The 15,880-nt window shown below is 45.6% G+C and overlaps 1 protein-coding gene and 1 long non-coding RNA gene across 2 annotated transcripts; one reads left to right on the top strand and one right to left on the bottom strand.

Moving 5' to 3' along the window:
• Positions 1-1,810: 1,810 nt before the first annotated feature.
• On the bottom strand, positions 1,811-6,525 carry LOC123111848 (potassium transporter 23). The gene is made up of 9 exons (XM_044532725.1): positions 6,088-6,525; positions 5,504-5,732; positions 5,148-5,396; positions 4,977-5,027; positions 4,475-4,735; positions 3,995-4,047; positions 3,759-3,873; positions 3,378-3,632; positions 1,811-3,121 (listed from the first exon to the last, which is right to left on the bottom strand). The coding sequence occupies exons 1-9, from the start codon at positions 6,412-6,414 to the stop codon at positions 2,067-2,069; spliced, it is 2,595 nt and encodes an 864-aa protein (XP_044388660.1). The 5' UTR covers positions 6,415-6,525; the 3' UTR covers positions 1,811-2,066.
• A 4,353-nt stretch (positions 6,526-10,878) lies between these two features.
• LOC123116127 (uncharacterized) lies at positions 10,879-12,273 on the top strand. Its single transcript, XR_006456950.1, has 5 exons — positions 10,879-11,112; positions 11,229-11,484; positions 11,762-11,838; positions 11,930-12,093; positions 12,182-12,273. It is a non-coding gene; the product is annotated as an uncharacterized lncRNA (long non-coding RNA).
• Positions 12,274-15,880: the final 3,607 nt, after the last annotated feature.

Below are 15,880 nucleotides of genomic sequence, written 5' to 3' on the forward strand. Positions count from 1 at the left end.
CTGAAATGCGTCTCCTCGGCGTCCATCGCGGCCCCATCTGTAGGCCACCCAACTACCGCCCGTCGTCTTATCTATGATGACAACCGACAGCGGGCCCACTAGTCAGCCAGTAGAAGCGTCCTTTTTAACCACGCGTGCGGCGGGGGCCGGCCTCATCCACTTCTGTTCACATCTGCCCCCCCCCCCCCTTGTGCTTCCTCGCTGGCGACACCAAACCCTAGCAAGCAATGGGCCTCTTCGACAGCACCAGCGGCAAGGGCAAGGGGAAGGGAACCCTCGACGCCCCATCCTCCCGTGCTCCTCCTCCCTCTCCTTCTCTGACGTCGGCGCGTTTCCGCCCAGGTCGCCGGCGTCTGCACATCCCGGTGGCACTGGCAGTACAGGTAGCCGCTGCCCTACCCCGACATCACGCTGCCGCACCATTGGCGCCTGGATCCGCACCGGATCCCGGTGCCGGCGGTTCCGCGAACCCAACAGGAGCACGACGAGGAGGTGCGCAGGCACCGAGTGCAGCTCACGATGGAGTAGTGGCGATGGCCGAGTACGTCGCGGACTCTCCCAACTGAGAGGCTTGGTTTGCCCTCGAACACGAGGAGCAACGAGGTGTAGGCGTTGACGCCATCCCGCCGCCGTTTCCACCGCCGCCCTCATGGGTAGAGCTGGAGGAAATTGAGGCGGAGGCGGAGTACCAAGCCGTCCTTGAGGAGGCCCTGCATCACGCGCTGGAGGCTAGCCGACTCGAGGAGGACGCGCACTGGGATGGGCTAGAGCAAGCCCTTGCCTTGTCGGCGGCGGGGGACTCCGTCCACACCCCGCTCTTCGTCCCGCCTCCGCCACCGCCGCCCGGCGGGCCCAAGCCGAAGCCAGAGCCGGAGCCGATGAGGAAGTGCTCCCTTCCTCAACCCACTTGGCCGGAGGAGGCCTACACGTGGACCGGCCAGTACCGCGAGTGGGTGAGCGCGCCTCCTGTCCACTACACCGCGACGCCGACGCGGGAGGTGGTCCACCTTGAGCGCTGGAAGGCGCACTGGCTCGCCCACGGTGGGGGCCGACGGCGAGGGGCAGATGCGCTACGAGCAGATGCCGCAACGCGACGCGGAGGCGTTGCGGCTTGAGGAGGAGGAGGAGGAGCGCGCGCGGCAAGCCGCAATGTCGCCGCCCCAGCAGACGCTGGAGGAGGCCGCCCTGGCAGCGTACTAGGCGACGTTCGGGTGGGATGGCCCTGCTCTCGTCTTCATCGACCTCACCGACAGCGATGGTGATGGCGACGTCGACATCAAGGGCAAGGGCAAGGCCGACGATGTCTAGGGCAACGTGCGGGGCGGCAGCGTGCGGGCGCAGACTTTTTTTATGTTTTAATTAATGTTTAATTAGATTTAAGTGAACTTTGTCCGGCAGTTGACTGGCTACTTATATTTAATTAATGTTTAATTATGTTTATTTCTACTAGCTGTTTTTTTTTCATGCCGACACATTGGGGTCCGCCTTTTGTTGGACGGTCAAACCGACCCATTTAAATGCGGACGCGCATATCCGCTTGGCGGACCCAAACGGACGAAAAGCGCGTCCGTTTGGATCGCCTGTTGGAGTTGCTCTTAGCGTCGCCCTCCTTGAGCCAGAGCACACAGGAGCACAGCCACGCGATCGTGCGCTCAAGGAGGCAAGTCAGATACTACAGCAATAGAGGACGCTGTTGTTTTAAGGTTGGCATGCAGTTCTTCAACAAAGTTGCAGCTCTGGTAGCTTTAAAGGCTTCATGTGCATTAGCAAAAGAAGTCATTGCAGTTCTGGCAGGTGGCCACAAACAAGGTTGACCGCAGAAGATTAAACCGATATATTCTTACCAATGCAAATCGCACAGATAACTTAGCATAAAGTTAACCGAAAAGGTTGGCCAGAACACAACAGGGTACACACACAAGGCCAATGCTGCAACTAAAATTTTGGGCAGTTGGCCAGAAGCTGCAGTGACTTTGTTCACTGCGGCGGTACAAATCCCTAAACTACCCAAGACGAGGGGCAAGAACAAGGTTCAGTTTTGCAGCACAGGCGCAGCAGAGCACCGATCAGACCATGTACGTCATCCCCACACGCATGATGTTCGAGTGAGGCATCTTCAAGGTTGCAGTGCCACCCCTGCAGTTCCTCCTCAGGAAAGCGTAGAAATAGTTGATGATGAACTTCTTTGTGAAGAATGATTGCTTCCTCGCCCTCACATCACCATGTGCTAAGAGATATGTGAACCCAGATGCCATGGCGTCCCTCAGTGCCGCGAGCTCGTACTCTAAGCTGGGGTCTTCTTCCGCGGACATGGAGCTAGAGGGGGGCAAAGGAACGCTGCCTTCCATGCCCAACATTCGGCTGTCATCACCCGGTCTCTGATCAGAAAGCAGTGGAGTGTGCAGATCCTCAGCAGCAGTAGCAGGAGATGATGGAACTATCTCGGACACTTCAGACACATCATCACGCTCTGCCTCCATTGTGCTCACCTCGAGCGCGAGTTCCTGGGCCTCCCTCCTCAGAAATTTCTCTAGGCTTTCAACCAAGAGATGCTCAAATGAGCCATGGTCCTCTTTCCTGACATCCTTGTAGCCATAACGTGCGACACAACGGAACATGTGGTAGTCCTTCTGGCCAACCCTTCTGAACAAGAACCTTTCTTCAAGCGGCACATATGGGACAGGAACATATTTGATGCAAACAAAAACGATCGTGGAGTGCATTGCTGGCAGTGTGATCAACAGATGACCAAAGATCGATGGGATTCCCTGGACCAGCTCATTGTACACAAGTCCAATACCTGGAACTCTTACTGTGCCAAGTGTCGATCCCAGGTCGAGAATAAAGTCCAGGGATATCTTCCCACGCATCTCACTCTGGTATTTCAACACGCTTCCATAGTTCCATGTATACATTATGCAAAGAAACAATGATGAGAAAGCAAGTGGTAACCATCCTCCTTCTAGCAGCTTTGACATGACAGCAGTTAAGTAAATGAACTCCATTGCACCAAAAAATATAGGGAAGCACAGAACAAGGTACAGATTGGTTTGCCATATAAGAAGCATCACCAAGGTTACCAGTGCAGTGCTGACCATCATGACTCCAACTTCAGCAATGCCTGGAATTTTTTTTAGAGAATCGTGTGAGAAACAAATCAGATAGTTGCTTTGCTGAAGATAAATAATATCATATGCAGTGTTCATCATGAAATGGAGCAGTAACTGGCCATCAGTTGATTGTTATGCAACATAATATCTTATAGCCATGCCAAAAAGCTGAACATTATTGCCACAATAGTTTATCAAAGATACGTATTCTAGATGCTAAAACAAGAAGGATATTGTTGTAAATTCCTTAAAAACAAAAACACTGACCATATGCATTGGCAATATCGTTCGTACTCCTGAAAGTGGCCACGATGATGATGCACATGATCATGAGAAACCAATTCATCACAGGTATGTAAATCTGACCCATGACTTTCTTGGAGGTATGGATTATTTTGATCCTAGGAAAGCAACCAAGAGCCATAGCCTGCTTTATGCAAGAGAAGGTTGCAGATATCATAGCTTGGCTGGCAATCATAGCAGCAAGTGTAGCAATCACAAATACTGGCCAGAACAGAACTTCTGCTTTGCAAATAAAACAAAAATACTTAATGAGGGAACATCACATGGATAATTATTTACAGTGATAATAACCTAGAGTCCTAGACAGTCTGATATATCTATGCCATCCGAACCCGAGCAGCTTACCTGGTACAGAATCATAAAATACCCTTTCTACATCAAGTGGATGCTTCATCAAATATGCAGCTTGGCCCATGTACGCAATAAGCAGGCAAGGGAATACCACAGCAGTAAATGCTAGCTGGAACAAACAAAAGGAAATGTCAACTTAGCTCTGATAAAAAGTGATTCACAAATTTCAAATCAATCACACAGTAAAATCAGGAAAAGGTGTATCTCAGTTAACTAGTCAATGTCTTAACTTGTATTGATTTGACAGTGAAATGGCCCAGATCAGCAAACATTGCTTCAGCTCCTACAATTGCAACAAGAAATGAGTCTTGGGCTCTTGGCCGTATGCAGCAGAATAACTTTCAGTTGTAGGATTTATGACTGGTAAAATCGATGACCAATCAGCCCTTATGATTCACTCAGCATAAATTTCGAGTTACATTTGTTAGTAGTGAAACAAGTGAAGCACTGCCATCCAAATTATGTCAGATAATATCATGACATCCAGAATGCTACAGTATGGGGACAGGCAGAAGAGGATAATTTTCATCCCTTTTAATATTCTTATAGTTTCTATGTAACTGTCTTGGTACTGCTGAATATAGGAATGCCAAAAACATCACAAGACACAGTGTGACTGTAAATTCTGTAATATTGGCGCTGGCTATTTTAAAGGATACGAGGAAAAAAAACTAAATTAAGAAACCAGACAATGCTGGAGTAAGAGGTACCTGTGATGCACAAGACACAACCACCGAGAGCTGACCATGCCTTTATGCCGTTCATCTTGAAAAAATAATAGATGTACATTGGATTGAGTGCTCTCACGACTGACGTGTCATACTTAATTATGTTGTATATTCCAATGGAGCCCAAATTAAGAAACCACAAAGCCAAAACGGGAGCGAACATGATTCCAACTTTGCCAGTTCCAAAGCTCTGGACACTGAATAATAGCAGAAGAACTAGGATTGAAACAATTACAACAGCATCTGCAAAAAAAAAAGATGAAGCAAGGAGATACTTATGTTCTTGTGGCTTTGGAAAGTAGGATTGTATGAAAAGATGGTTTAATATGTCGGCGGTGATATAATGACAGGACATAAGCAGACAGTTGCAATATTCATGAAGGGCATAACAAATACTCCCTCCGTAAACTAATATAAGAGCGTTTAGATCACTAAAATAGTGATCTAAACGCTCTTATATTAGTTTACGGAGGGAGTACCAAACCTGCATCAAATCCAGCAACTTGACCCTGGAGACCACTGACAGCAGACATAACTGAACATAACAGAAAACAAGAGACGAGGGTCAGGGACGATGCATTTTCGAGGTGAATAGCCATTTCAGAATCTGTGTTGGTAGAAGAAATAAGGACAAAAGAGTGTGGACATGAAGCACCTGACATTGACGGAGTGAGGATGCCATCTCCAATCACCATGGAAGTCCCCATCAGAACCAAGAACAGGAGAATATTTTTGTAGAGTGGCTTCTTTTCTAGGTAGTCTTTGACAAGCAGAGCACGTTCAAGCTCAGGAGTAGGTAACTTGAGCCTAAAACTAGAAATATTTTCATCCACACGCTGCTGATTCGGCAACAGGCTGACTTTTGCATACCTGCAAATCAACGAATATAATGCAAACGTGCCCCCTGCAAACCATGAGATGATTCAGTCGGTAAGCCAAACCAATCTGGACAGGAGCGTACACAACTGATGGTCTACAAGCATTATTTACAGGACCAGTTTTGCATCTTACCTTCGCCATTGTCATTGGCTTTCAGGACTATAAATACGTATTTCGCAAAAGGAATCAACGCTATCGTGTACATGACCAGCGAAAGCGCTCCAAGGATCTCCACCTCTGACTTGATGGGGACCTTGCTGAACACATCGCTGAAGACATATAGAGGGCTCGTACCCATGTCACCATAAACAACTCCGAGGGTTTGAAATGCCATCGCGACGGTGCCCATCAACGATATATCCTGGTGCAAGGTGCAGCCAAGAGGGGTTAAGCATCGCTTCCATTGCTACATGTGGTAGAAAAATATCCGACTCATCAAAGAAAAAAAAGGGCACGCGTGTTTTCAGAGTCAGGCACGCAGATACTAGTTGATATATGAAATGCCCAACCAAAATGGCAGCAAAAGCACAGGCTCGTCAGGACTACAACCTCGGTAAACCTCGGGCGATCGATCCGTGTATCCAATGATGCTTTCGCCTATTGAGAAATGGTCAAAGGTCGCGTTGTTTTATACTGAAACAATTCCAACTCGCTACGCTAAGCCGCCAACGCCAATCAAACCGTCCCAAAATCAGCGGATCATCAGGGTGACGAACCTGGGCGCTGTGGCCATGCGCGCCGCGCACGTTCATGGACTCGACGTCGAGGGAGTCCACCCTCTTGGGCCGCTTCCCCAGCCTCCGGCGAAACGCGGAGGAGCTCCTCCGCGAGAGCAGGGCCCCTCCTGTGGCGCACAGGACCTCGGCCTCGTCGGCGGCCGAGAGGGCCCAGGGCTCCCGCTCGTCCTCGAGCGACCAGTGCGCGGACTCGGACGAGTCGACCTCGCTGGCGTCCACCCACCGCGAGCTGCCCCCCGATCGCTTCGGCCTGAGCGGCCGCGCCGACGGCGGCTGCTCCTCCTCCTGGATCCCGCCGTCGTCCATTTCCGTCCCCTCTGGCGCGGCGGCTCGGATCCGAGGAGAGCGCGGGCTGGTCCTGAGCGAGGCTGCGGCGAGGTGTGGTGTGGCGTGGCGCTTCGTGTTGGGCTTTCTTCGGGTTTCGGGTTTTCTTAATCGGGATTCGGGACCGTAGCAATGATGCGGGGGCAGCGTACGGCTAGGATTTCGTGTGGAATTATTGCGATTTGTTTAAGTGATCCGATGAGATGATCACGTTTGGCTTTTGGCGGCCAGTTGAGCTGTCTGTTGGTGAAATTGCATGCAATTTGTCTCTACACGTCCAGCCTCCCACATATTCGTAAGTCTGGTCACAATGGACAAGAACATAAACTAGTAACTTACACACTTCTCTAGACTATGTTTCTACCTTCATAGTGGGTAGGAACATCTATGTAGTGTCATGCAACGATGTATTTATTAGGTTATAGACTCATTGTTTCTTGAAGTGTGTGATGTTTCGGTAACTTAGCTAGTTACCACAAGCACCTCTCTCTTCATTAAATATGTGCCACATAAGCAAAGTTGTATTGGAGTGTGTGATGTTACTCCTAAGGCTGGTCATAGTGGGAGTAACATGGGTAGTAACATAGATGCCACATAATCAAAAATGTTGATGTGACAAGTAGTTAATGAGGAGAGAGGCAAATAGAGTAACCTAATATGTTACCATCACATAACGCTTTCCAATGCAAAATGAGTCTACAAGACAATAAATGATCATGTGTATGTTACTCCACATATGACACTTCCCATTATAAGGCCCTGTTTGGTTCCAAATAAGTCACCAACTTATAAGTCGAAAAGTGCAAAAATTGACTTATTTTGCCAAACAGACCTAACTTATAAGTCACCCCAACTTATAAGTCATAAGTTGCTCCACCCCAACTTAAAACTTATAAGTTATCCCCTTTTGCATGGGTCCCACCACCTTTACCGAAAAAAATAAAGTGGGAAGGTGTGCTCAGGTGACTTATAAGTCAAGTGACAACCAAACATGCATGACTTATAAGTCATTGGTTTTAAGTCACCTGACTTATAAGTCAGGTGACTTATTGAAACCAAACAGGCCCTAAGGGTAGTAACATAAAGTAGTAACGTATGCATGTTACTACTCTAAGTTACTTTCCACTATGACCAGCCTAAGTTCCTCCCCATTGTGACCAGTCTAACTGAACCCTTTGTGTACTTGCTATAGTAATTTTCAGTGGTACGTGTCCCCTCCGGCCCTCCCACATATGTTTTTCCAGTGAACTCTTTTTTTTACTGTAGTAACTTTGTTTCTTTCATGCCAAGCAAGGAGATCAGTTTTTCTTTTTGTTCTTGTTTAGACTCACCAAAGTGGTCGGTAAAGACAACATGGGTTACACTTACACGCTACAGTGCCATCTTTCAGTTGTTGAGTGATTCGTCCTCTCGCCCTCTGCCCTCTGCGCTACGTCACGTGGAAAACTAGTACGGTAGGCGACAATAATAATAGAGACACGTAACATCACAATGCTGCTCTGCCAGTCCAGTGCATGGGGCGGGGCCGGCACAGGTTATTATCAGCGTGGCGTCGATACATTGGTGCGTTCGCAACCGGGGACGGGTTTTTCTGATGAGAATTGAAGCGTGAGATCTCAGGTCCGATGGGGCGCCGTCGCAGGCGGCTTCCACTTGACAAATATCCGGGAACGGCGCCGTAACTGCGTACACACGGCGGTTGTGCCCGACGAAAGCAGCAGTTCGACGACTCGTTTTCTTTTATCTTTTTTATTTAGCTTGAGATTTTGGCCAAGGACTACGAAGAGATACTGATGTATGATCCGTACAACGACATGTATATCATATCCTCGTTTCAGATTGCTCCTCTTATTTTTAACATTGAGATGGCTCATGGAACAGGGATAAGGTATACACTAATTTATTTTTTATCTTTTTGAGAATAGGTATACACTAAAGTTAATAGTGTCACCATCAGCTCCTTAAATCAACTAGTCAATGTGTACGTGCAATGCACGTTAATCTGGAAGATATTAAGTGCATGCGGATATTAAGTAGGATATTATTTGCATGTTATTATATGATTAACACTATTTTTGGTATAAAATTAACTGCACGCTAAACGTGTTGAGCGCTCGACATTAAAGCAGTCTAGGTCGTTGGATTGACATGATTTGATGGGAGATTAATTGAATCTGCCCCGTTGGGTCTTTTTATATTGGTATAGATATAGATGAATGGGTTGTCGTCGTCGGTCGTCATTGGCTACATATCTATCACTGATAGTAAAATGCCCGTGCGTTCAGTGGCGGAGGACGAAACTATTTCGAGGTAGGGCGAACTCTTAAGGCAATGTTCTTATGCAAACCAATATTTTCTTATGATCCTAGACAGAATAAACAAATACAACATATTTTAAATAGAATAGCAACTTAAAACATTAACGATAAGGAAGTTTTAATGGCATGCGCTCCTGCCACCGGGAATAGTGCATGCTCTAGCCCTCGGGAAAGCGCCCTCGCCCCGCCTGGACGCGCGCTCAGCACTCGTGCTGGTCACCGCCCCCGCCCCCGCACCTAAAAGGCAATGCTTTTGCTGGCCGCCATCCCCGAGCGCCGCCGCTAGGGTTAGAGCAACTCCAACAGTTCCCCTAACTCTAAAATAACCACAGTTTACGGGAAGTTGGGGCAAAAAAATCTCTCGTGGCAAGTGGCGGGTTGAAATTTCATCAACCGCCACGCTCATGACGGCGCCAGCGCACTCCGCCGTGACCCTGCCGCCACCACCACCTCGTGCATTGCCGCCCGCCGCCGTTTGCCACTGCCTCGTGCTGTCCGCGCCGCCGCCACCGCCACTGCCTCGCCGGGGCCACTGATCAGTGGGTCATAGCAATTATCTATTTTTTGTTTAATTAAAAGTAAAACAAACATGCTTTTAGGGGAAGAAGATTAGAGGGACTGAAAAAATTTATTTTTCAAAAAACTTCCCCTAACTTTTACAGGAAGGCAAAATAACCATTTTTAAGGGAAATTTTTTTTAGCAGTTTAAGGGAAGATTTTTAGTGTCGAGCGAGAGTCTCGAGCATGGTGTAGTGGCCTGGACGAACGATTCGGTCGGGCGAGGGGCTGCGAGGCATGAGATTGTGCGTGACCCAGTCCGTGGCATGGCCTGCTAGTTTTCTTTAGAATAACGTGACCTACTAGTTGATAAGGCCGAACAAGAAGTACATGATTCACGGCCCACTAAAACGTTTCACCGGAATTTCTAGCGACCGACTGGAGCTTTATCGTATACGTATTTGTACCTAGTAAAAAATCTGCAGAAATCAAGGTAGGGCGAGCGCCCAACGTCGCCCTACGGGCTTTTAGTTTTTATTGGATATATATAATGATGATATTGATCAACCACGGTGCCGAATAAGTTATTTTGCACTCGGGTAATTGTACGATCGTTTCATAAAAAATATGTTTGATACAGAAAAAGTACATTCGTGTTGATTTACTACAGACTGGCATCAGAAAATTTAAGATACGAGCAATAAGATCACAAAATTTGCATTTATATGTATATTTTGTACTATGTTTTTACGGTCGTAATTTATGTCATGTAAATTATATTTTTTTGACTGACATACATTTTTTTCTTAGATTGTCTTTTCACTTCGGATGTAGGAATTTTTTTACAGGACGTAAGTATATGGTGTAGTGATGTAATAAGCGAGGGGTGGAGAATAACTATTCTACATCTTTTTTGTTGTTGTATAAAACTCGGTGAATTTTTAGCCCCTTCTAACAACATTGCCTGGGGACCTTTGTTGATAGATTCTTTTTGAACATCGACATAATCTATCTTCATCTCTCTCATACTTTGTAAAAAAAATACACGTTTTGTATTATCATGTGCAACATATATACAAAGAAGAACAATTATTTGTATGCGTCTTCTCATTATGTAAAACTTGATGAGGTTTTAGTCCGGTCCAATATAGTTACATCAGCAACTTTGTCAATGAACAATTTCAAACATCATCCAAAGCCACCCGTTTTTATACCCGGTCTACAAAAGTGAACATATAAACCTATATTAAAATAAAAATGAATTATGCTAATATATAATATATTTTTTATAACACAACATAAATATAGACGCTCACATATACACACATACACTCACCCTAATGAATGCACACACCCACGTGCATTTTACATTTTTAGTCATAGTAGGTGGCATCATACTTTTTAGTAGAGTGAGGCACATGCCAGATTTAATAAATTGTAGGCTCATGTACAAATTACTTATTTGTAATTATTCTTCAATAGTGTATGTGATATTTTTTGGACACGGCGATTTGATGCCCGAGCGCAGATGATCCCGAAATCGCCGGCGTCAGCTCTAGGCTCGGGACCCGAATAATTCGTTCTGACGCGTCTGACGTCGAGGGTGGAAAAAGGGATGTGCGATGAAATACGGTACGAAACAGTGGCTATTTCGTGGGCCCAAAGCATATGGGTGGGACGGCGCTCGCGCACGGGAACTCTGGTCCGTGGACCAGATCGCTACTAGTCCAACCGAGCCAGGGATCACTCCCCCCACCTCTGTCTCCGTTCTGAGTAGGTCCTTGCGGCGGCGCTCGTTCTGCAACGGCGAGCACGGGGAAATGGAAGACGGTGGGGTTGAGTTCCTGCTTGATGCCATTGACATGTAAGTGGTCTCAGATCTGCAATTAGTTTTTTGACGATTTGCTCTTCAAGCTGTTTTTCCTTGAAGAAGAAACCTAACGAACGGCCCTGGTGGCGGCCATTGATATCTTCTTGCAGGTTCCCATTACGAGAGGAATTCGCGGACAACCCCGAGCACCCAGATCCGGTTCCCCCGGTCTTGTTGCCAAACAGCGGAGCTGGCCTTGCCATTTCTGCAGACTCAAATACTGGATCTGGTTGCGCTCAACAGCTCGGCGGTGATGGGAATGATATGGCAGGAGTTCGAGTCCGCCGTCTCGCGGATGCATCACCGACGAGGTCGGACCAGTCTAATGACAGAGTCAATCCAGAGGCACCTCAGAGGACAAAAAAGGTGTGAACCCAAATCCTCCCGTTGTTGGTCTGTCACTATATGTTCGTCACAACTGCACAGGTTGTCGGAATTTGTTTACTTCTGTAATCGTTAGAAAAAAAGTCCATATACACCAGAAAGTAAGCTTGGCCACTGCATCCCATCCTTAGTGGTGCCTTGTTTAATAGTCAGAACCAAATTCATCGTACTGTTAGTATTCTTGTAGTAGAACTGTTAGACTGACTATTGTTTTGGTGGAACAACTCGTAGACTGAATGTGTACGTTGCCAAATTATAGGTTATGGTTGGGCAGTGAGCCACCAGATGACGATGGACTCTAAATTCATGGGCTATAGAGTTGATTGGCTAAAGAAGGTAAACGGAATAATTGGAAAAGTTGAGCATCAGTTATCCATATGCTCCTAATTTTCTGATTTTCTCTGTGTTCTTGAAAATCAATTTTTAGTTCATGTTCCTGGTGCATTTCATGGATTGTCGGTCATTATATATCCTGGATATCGAGAAGATTATGATGGTGCTTGACCCAACGGAGACAGATCCATCGGATGAGATGAAAATCAAACATGGGCCGCTAGCAAGGAAGTTTCAGCAGAAGTTATGCACCCTATTGTAAGTGCATCTAGTGCCACCCCTAGTTGGTTTTGGAGTATTGACGACAAAATTAGTTGAGGGACTAATGTGTTTGTGAGAATTGCAGGATAACACAGGTAGTAGTCCCATATTGATTCGGTTTACCTACCAGAGATGATCCCTAAAAATGTGTGAAGACATTGAAGACAATGGTGGTCTGTGAAGACATTCACATTGAAGACTATGACAAGAGAAGACGTCGCGTGAAGACTATGGAGCACGAAGACACAATTGTTTCGTTATTTCCTTTTCTTCTTTGTTGAGTCATAGGAACCACCGTACTGTTAAGTGGGGTCCAGGTGAACAAAGTCAGAGTGACTGATGTGATGCTCAACCAAATCTTATGTCTTCGAGCGACACTACTAGGAAAAGGGCTATAGATGATATGGCCACTAATGACGCACCAGACATGTGGTGCGCTATTACTATATTCTAATGGCGCACCATGTCTCGGTGCGCTATTAGTAATATATTACTAATGGCGCACCTGGTGTGTGGTGCGCCATTAGTAATTTTGAAAAAAAACATAAAAAAAATTGTTACTAATGGCGCACCGTTGTATAGTGCGCCATTACTAGTTGACATAGTAATGGCGCACCACACCCGCCGTGCGCCATTAGTAGTTTTGAAAAAAAAGTAAAAAAAAAGTTAGTAATGGCGCACCTGTGGACAGTGCGCCATTACTAGTTTTAATTAGTAATGGCGCACCTGTGGACAGTGCGCCATTACTAGTTTTAATTAGTAATGACGCACTGTCCACTGGTGTGCCATTACTAAGTTTTTTTCAAAAAAAATTCAAAAAAGAATTTTTTTTTCAAAACTAGTAATGGCGCACCGTGGGTGTGGTGCGCCATTACTAGTTTAACTAGTAATGGCGCACCACCCCACGGTGCGCCATTACTAACTTGGCCCAACACCGAATGCACCCCCCACCGGTGGACCGCCTTTTCAGTTTTTAAAAAATAAAAGAAAATGATGGAAATGTCAAAAAAATAAAAGAAAATAAGTTTCCCATGTGATATGTAGTCTAGTTGTTGGGAAAATTTACAAATATGAATTTCGACTTTATTTGCAAAATCTCTCTGGAAATTTGTAAAATGGGCATAACTTTTGCATACGAACTCGGATTAAAAAGTTTTTTATATGAAAAATCATCTACTCGAAAAGTTACATCCGAATTTAACGGGGGAACCCCATTAAACATTTTCAAAATATCCAAAAACCTAACAAAAAAAGTTAAGGGGCTTTCAAGATCTAGAGGCAAACAAATTCAAAAAATTTCAAACTTACTAGTGGCGCACCGTGGATGTGGTGCGCCACTAGTAACAGAAAAAAAAATTGGTTTCGATTTTTTTTTATTTTTTTTTCAAAAAATGATACGTAATATGACCGGGAAGTTTGCAATATTTTTCAAAATTTCATCATAGTCATGAACATGAACAAAGTCCTAGATATCAACAAAGTATAATAGGATTGATATGCTAGATATATGAACAAGTGCCTGTGAAGTGAGCTGTTGCTGGGGTTGGATAAAACTTTGAAGTTAAGTGTGCTTGGGCTGGAGTAGTGTGAGGATGGGTGACCTTTTGGGAAGTTTGACCACGGAGTGCGATTTGACCTGAGATTAAGCATATTGACCCGAGATTAAGCCATAGTGACATGAGATTAAGGAAAAAAAAATGAAAAAAAATTCTAAATTTTTTTTTTGAAAAAAATTTGTTACTAATGACGCACTTCTATGTGCTGCGCCATTACCCTGGGAGGAATTCTAATGGCGCACCACGTAGTGGGCCATTAGAATCCATTAGAATTTAATTCTAGTGGCGTGATGCTAGTGGCGCACCAGTAGTGCGCCATTAGAAGGCAAAACTGGTGCGCCACTAGCATGCCTTTTCCTAGTAGTGCGAAGACAATGAGAGAAAATATTATCCAAAGCTGGATGAGTCAGCTTTACTTGTAGCCCAAGTGAAGCTGCCGCGTGTGTTCGAAATCTGACCGTTAGACACGTGTCAGTTCCTTAGTGACCCAGGGTCATTTTGGACAAATCAGGTCGGGTTGCCTCCTGGCTATAAATAACCCACCCCCTCACCATAAATTATGGGCTGCTCAGAATTAGTGCACGGCTTTTGTCGTTTGAGAGCAACCCACCTCCAAACCTTTTGAGAGAGAATCCTTGCGAGGACAAAGCCAAAACACCCAGAGCCAAAGAGTGTTAGGCATCACTGAAGTCTTTCTGTCCGCGTGATCTGAAGACTTATTACACTTGAAGACTGTGAATCCTCCAGCCGGTTAGGCGTCGCGTTCTGAGCATCCAAGAGTCATTATGGATTGCCGGTGAATGAAGTCTGTGAAGGTTTGAAAGTCTCCCTTGAAGACTTACCAGAGTAATTGGGCGAGGACTAAGTGTTCTTAGCTCAAGGGGAATAAGGTGAAGACGTGGTCTACTTAGTTGAATCTCAGCCTCCCTAACCAGACATACAGTTGTCACAGCAACTGGAACTGGTCAAACAAATCCCTTGTCCTCTCCGAGCAACTGGTTCTATCCTACCTCTCTTGCCTTACTTACAGTTTGTCTTCGTGAAGTCTTTGCTACTTGCCTTATCTGTTTGACTTCACTGTGTGAAGACTGTTGTCTGTTTGGCTTCATACTATCTTCCATCCTGATCCAATCTACCTAGCTGCTTATAGTCTTTGTGCTTTCACTTCATTGCTTACATGACTATGGCTTGTCTACTGTAGTCTACCTTCCGCTGCATATCAATAGGTTCATTTCTATCGTTTGTCTTCGAAACACCCATGTTTTGAAGACTTTCATAAAAATCGCCGATTCACCCCCCTCTAGTCGAATACTAGCACTTTCACCTATTCAGTGACATGTTCGGAGCCGGGTTTGGTTGAGACCACTGGATGGTCATTTGTGTACCCTTTGGTGGCGCCGCACGAGCCATGCATTAGGCGTGTGTGAGTACCCTAGAACATACCTAGGCATTTCAGGTTGATAAAAGAAAATTGCCTGCAAAATTCCTAAGTTCAATGTTGTTTCCTCACAGGGAAGACAGTGGCGTATATGTCGCTCACTACGTCCTGGAGTTCACCAGTCTATACCTCCGATCAACTATAAGTCTATAACCCAGGTATGGAACCACCTAACCTATTTCTTGACTAGGTGAAACTGATAGGCATATTTGATGGAAGTAATTAATAGTTTTCTCCTATTTTTGCTTCATCACAAGGTCAGATCGAGCACCTACACAAGAAGATTGCATACGAGATAGTGACCATGAAGGGGAACAAGGGAGATACCCTGGAGTTCCTGTACGAGGAGATCATTGAGTGACGAGAAAGACATTAGGTATTCCAGTCTGCATGCAGTTTTAGTTGTGCGTCTACTTATTGTTAGATGGGCACATCTAAGTTCTAGTGTTATTTTGCATCAGAAAAACCTACGAGCATTGTGCATCTGGAAAGCTATGGGCATGGGATGTATTCCTAATGGAGATCTAATTAGAGTAATTTGAACTACGTACGTGTTAGAGATTATGTGAACAGATGACGATCTGTCTCGAATTTAAATATGCTACAACTACTTGTAGTTATTTGACTCACTGCTTAACATACATGAAGTGGCTGACCGTGATCAGATGATACGGAAAAGAGAATAATGGGTCAGTTCCAGAGATGTATTTAAGATAGGGCTCGTCTGGTAGCCGTCTGTGAGTCCTGCATGGTGAACAGCCCAGGCCGGCTTAGAAATATGGCTGAACTG

This window comes from Triticum aestivum, chromosome 5B (assembly GCF_018294505.1).
Source record: "Triticum aestivum cultivar Chinese Spring chromosome 5B, IWGSC CS RefSeq v2.1, whole genome shotgun sequence".
Classification (NCBI taxonomy): domain Eukaryota; kingdom Viridiplantae; phylum Streptophyta; class Magnoliopsida; order Poales; family Poaceae; genus Triticum; species Triticum aestivum.

What these genes read in the sequence shown, in the direction of transcription:
- LOC123111848 (XM_044532725.1), bottom strand. Translation starts at nt 6,414, where the DNA reads ATGGACGACGGCGGGATCCAGGAGGAGGAGCAGCCGCCGTCGGCGCGG. An exon ending in AGCCAATGACAATGGCGAAG is followed by an intron (nt 5,397 to 5,503) that starts GTAAGATGCAAA and finishes CATGGTTTGCAG; the next exon opens with GGGGCACGTTTGCATTATAT. An exon ending in CCTCACTCCGTCAATGTCAG is followed by an intron (nt 5,028 to 5,147) that starts GTGCTTCATGTC and finishes TGTTATGTTCAG; the next exon opens with TTATGTCTGCTGTCAGTGGT.